Below are 4,369 nucleotides of genomic sequence, written 5' to 3' on the forward strand. Positions count from 1 at the left end.
GAGGGAAGCAGACAGATTCTAGGATTTTGTTGGTGGTGGTGTTGTTTAGATGAAAAACAATTTCCATTAGAAATAACACAGCTGAAAATTTCCAACCAGCCGTAAATTTTACATAAATTTCAGAACATTAATATTGCCTGATAAGAGCTTGATTTCAAACCCATTTATTCTATTGCAGCTGTATGATTTCTCTTTCAAAGGGATTGTTGCGTAGAGGTAACAATTTTGTAAACAGTAAAGTTGGCCGGGCACAGAATGTTTTATACAGACGAGTCTCTTAAAACCCCAGTTTAGAGTTGAACCAGGCAGCCAAAGCCTGTCAATCCTGCCACCATTCAAGGACATAGAGGAGCCCACTGGGAGTAGAATCCTGATCTCCTGGTCTAGCTCCACACTGCCGCTGGCTGAGTGTAAAGGATGTAAATGGGTTTGCAGAACTTACACAGAGTAAGACATGGGGCCATGTTTTCAAAGGTATTTAGGTGCCTAGTGGGACTTTCAGAAGCACCTAGGAGCTTATAACTCATAGATTTCAAGGGGTTTTGGGGGCCTAGATGCTTTTGAAAATCCCACTAGGTCCCTCAATACCTTTAACAATCTGCCCCACAGTCCCTCTCCGAACGCCCTTACAGACCTAGTAGAGATGGCAGAGAAAGGGAGGGAAGGGAAACAGAGGCAGAAAGAGGGGAAATGACTGGGCTACGGTCACACAGCATGTCACTGGCAGAGACAAGAATAAAGCCCAGGTGTCGTGACAACCCCTGCACTGCACAGCACAGAGTAAATGATAAAACATAGGAATGATGGAGGGATGCTGCTAGCCCATTGTTGCACGCAGGCAGAAATGCAGCTTGGAATTGTTGCCATAAATCAACTTGGAAGCAGGCAGCAGGCTGTCTAGGCATAGAGCTTCAGGTAGAAACATCACAGATGAGCTGCTACTTGCGATGCTGGAGAAGTCTATGTTATATTGCCCTTCAAAGTGGGAATCAGGATGTGTAGGCATTTTAGTCTATTAGTTTAATGCCCAAGTTGTGAGCTTGGTCATGGTCGCAATGGAGGACCTTCTTTGCAAGAATCGTTGGATTTGTAGTGTGCTTTGTTTCATCCTTCATACTGCATTTTATCAAACTACACCTTGGGCCAAATCCTCAGGTTGGTAAAGTGATGAAGCTCTGTTGAGTTTAAAGAAGGTTACAGTAGTGTGATAATGTAATAATGTGACTGATTAATTGTCAGAGGAAAGGAGCACTTACAATACCTACTCACTAACAACACATAGTCATTGTAAGTGATGATTTTTGTGCACCTTTGACATTCTTATAATGAGATATTAGGAAAAGGGGAAGCAGGCCATTCTCTCTGTCACTCTGATCCTGACCATTGTCCTTCTCATTCCCTGCACAGGCATCACACAGTGTACTGAGGAAGAAAATGTCCAACCAAACCACCGTGACTGAATTCCTTATCCTGGGATTCTCTGACATTTGGGAACTGCAGATTTTATATTTTATTGTGTTTCTAGTGCTTTACCTGATATCTCTGCTGGGGAACCTTCTCATCATCATAGCCATAGCCCTCAACCGTCACCTTCACAACCCCATGTACTTCTTCTTGATTAATCTGTCCATCCTAGACTTTGGCTACATCTCTGTCACCATCCCAAAATCCATGGTCAATTCCCTCATGAATACCAGCTTGATTTCTTATTATGGATGTGTTGCCCAAGTCTTTTTTTATATATTCTTTGCTTCAGCAAATTTTGCGTTACTGACCATCATGGCGTACGACCGATACATTGCCATCTGCCAACCCCTGCACTATGAGATGGTGATGAACAGGAGAGCTTGTGTCCAAATGGCAGCCAGTGCCTGGATCAGTGGTATTCTGTGCTCTGCATTGCACACTGGGAACACATTTGCGATATCCTTCTGTGGAGGCAACATGGTGGATCAGTTTTTCTGTGAAATTCCCCAGCTCCTCCATCTTGCCTGCTCTGACTCATATCTCGGTGAAGTTGTTGTTATCTCTCTTTTTATGCTTTTATCTTTAATCTGCTTTGCTTTTATAATTGTGTCGTATGTTCAGATCTTCAAAACAGTGCTGAGAATCCCTTCTCAGGAGGGCCGGCATAAAGCCTTTTCCACCTGCCTCCCTCATCTCATTGTGGTCTCCTTATTCCTATTCACTGGCACCTTTGCCTTCCTGAAACCCACCTCCAACTCAGCCTCAGATCTGAATCCCTTGGTGGCTGTTCTCTATTCCATAATGCCCCCAATGATGAATCCCATCATCTACAGCATGAGAAACAAGGAAATGAAAGGTGCACTGAGTAAACTGATAGGCTGGAAGTTATTCAGCAAGAATAAAATGTCTATATTTCTCCACTGATCACAGTTTCATTCTGTATTTCTTTATAAATATAATCAGCTGATGATATTATTGCCTTCATGAAACAATACTGTGCAATCTGTTTATGCAGAATTAGGTATTTCCAGTAATAAAAATTGAGATAAACTTAAATCAAGAAAAAAAATAGTTACTAGACGTTTACATCAATGCAATGAAGACCTGAATCTTTCTATTTATCTATCTATGCACTGCTAGCCATCACCATTCTATGTGATAACCTTGCACATAAAATCAGTAGCCATAGCAAAGTCCATAGTGGGTTCTCTGGCTCTTCTTATTTTTCAGGATAACAACTCAGATTGTTGTAACTCAGAATGCATCCGAAGAAGTGAGCTGTAGCTCACGAAAGCTCATGCTTAAATAAATTTGTTAGTCTTTAAGGTGCCACAAGTACTCCTGTTTTTTTAACTCAGATTGAGGTATCAATGCATTTGTTCTTTGGGTTTTTTTGTTTGTCGGATTTTTAGTTTATTTTTGTTTAGTTGTTTGTTGTTTTTATTTGTTTCTTTGTTCCAGGTGGGTTTGCGGGTGGGAAGGCCTGGAGAGATATTGAGTGTTTGGTTAGACAGGATTTTCAATGTTTGCCTTCTCTTGAGAGTGCTCATATGTCATCTCTTTGATGAGGTTTTCTGAGTGAACTGAAGGTTTGCCCTCCACAATCATAAAAGGGTGCAAAAGAAGGTTCTGAATGGCTAAGTTCCTCCTGAAATGATTATGTATATACTGTCAGGATATTATTGTTTTATTAATGACATGTTAGGCGCCTCAGGAAGCTGTCTTTTATTATTTTAACCTGAAGAAGAGCTCCATGTAGCTCGAAAGCTTGTCCCTCTTACCAACAGAAATTGGTCCAATAAAAGATATTACCTCACCCATCTTCTTTATGTAAGTACTATGTCAGTCTTGCTATGGTGCATACTGTTTTGAAGAGAAACTTTTTCCAGTGTTTTCTAAAGAAAATCTAACTCGGGATAATGAGGCCAAATTTTGATTCCATTGAAGAAATTAGGATTTGGCCAATAGCCTATATACACAAGGATCCAGAATTGGCAACAGACCCCTGGAGAAAGTGAGGGTGATAGAAATGTAAGGGTCTGATATCCCAACTCATCTAGACCAGCACCAATGTAGACTAGACGCGTTGACATCACCAATTTAATAATAATGAGTTCTGGCCCAGAGTCTCTGGGCTCCACACAGTAGAGACATAAACACTGGTGTAAGTTACTTGTTTGGAGTTATTTCCTTCTAGCCCTGGTGTAAGTGGAAATTGCCATCACATGCACTGATCTGGTATTCCATATGCTATCCCATGTAGATCTACTCACTTCCAAGCTGAGAAAGAATCTCAGAAGTTATTAGTATTAGAATACCATCTTTGTGCATGGCTCTGTACACTACATATATGACAGACAAAAACAGATCATAGGATTAGACAGAGAGAGACAGACAGATAGGACCATTTCTTCTCCTACCACATAACCAAATTTAGTCAGAATGATAGATTTCTATTTGATTGTGAATTATGTTAGCTAGCTAGCTAGCTAATAAATAATCTATGAAAATTATTGTGCTTCTTTTCCTGTTAATGATTGTCTTTGTCCACATCATGATTTTCTTATAAGTTCTTCTTATAAAGCCTTATTTAGCAAAGATTTTTTATGACTATATCTTACTCCATCACTTATTTACAAACAGCTCATCAAAAGTACTCGGTGTTTGGACTTCGAGCTGTTTTGACTGGATACATTTTAAACATGCTGTGTTTTGTTTCACTGAATAAATGGAAGTATCACACATAGGTTCCTCAAAAATCAAGGGGCTAATTCTCAGCTGGTTTAAATTGTCATAGTTCTGTTGAAGTCAATAGATCTCTGAGAATTTACACCAGCTGAGGATCTGGTCCAAAACCTCATGATTACGAAATTAAAACTCACTTTGAATATTCTGTACAAAG

At 40.1% G+C, this 4,369-nt stretch overlaps 1 protein-coding gene across 1 annotated transcript; it reads left to right on the forward strand.

Moving 5' to 3' along the window:
- The first annotated feature begins 1,434 nt into the window (after positions 1-1,434).
- LOC123346913 (olfactory receptor 14A16-like) lies at positions 1,435-2,391 on the forward strand. The gene has a single exon (XM_044984357.1). It carries the CDS (start codon positions 1,435-1,437, stop codon positions 2,389-2,391), a length of 957 nt encoding a protein of 318 aa, XP_044840292.1.
- Positions 2,392-4,369: the final 1,978 nt, after the last annotated feature.

Source organism: Mauremys mutica, chromosome 12 (genome assembly GCF_020497125.1).
Source record: "Mauremys mutica isolate MM-2020 ecotype Southern chromosome 12, ASM2049712v1, whole genome shotgun sequence".
NCBI classification, from domain to species: Eukaryota; Metazoa; Chordata; order Testudines; family Geoemydidae; genus Mauremys; species Mauremys mutica.

Excerpts from the sequence above, each read along its gene's own strand:
- LOC123346913 (XM_044984357.1), top strand. The coding sequence starts at position 1,435 with ATGTCCAACCAAACCACCGTGACTGAATTCCTTATCCTGGGATTCTCT.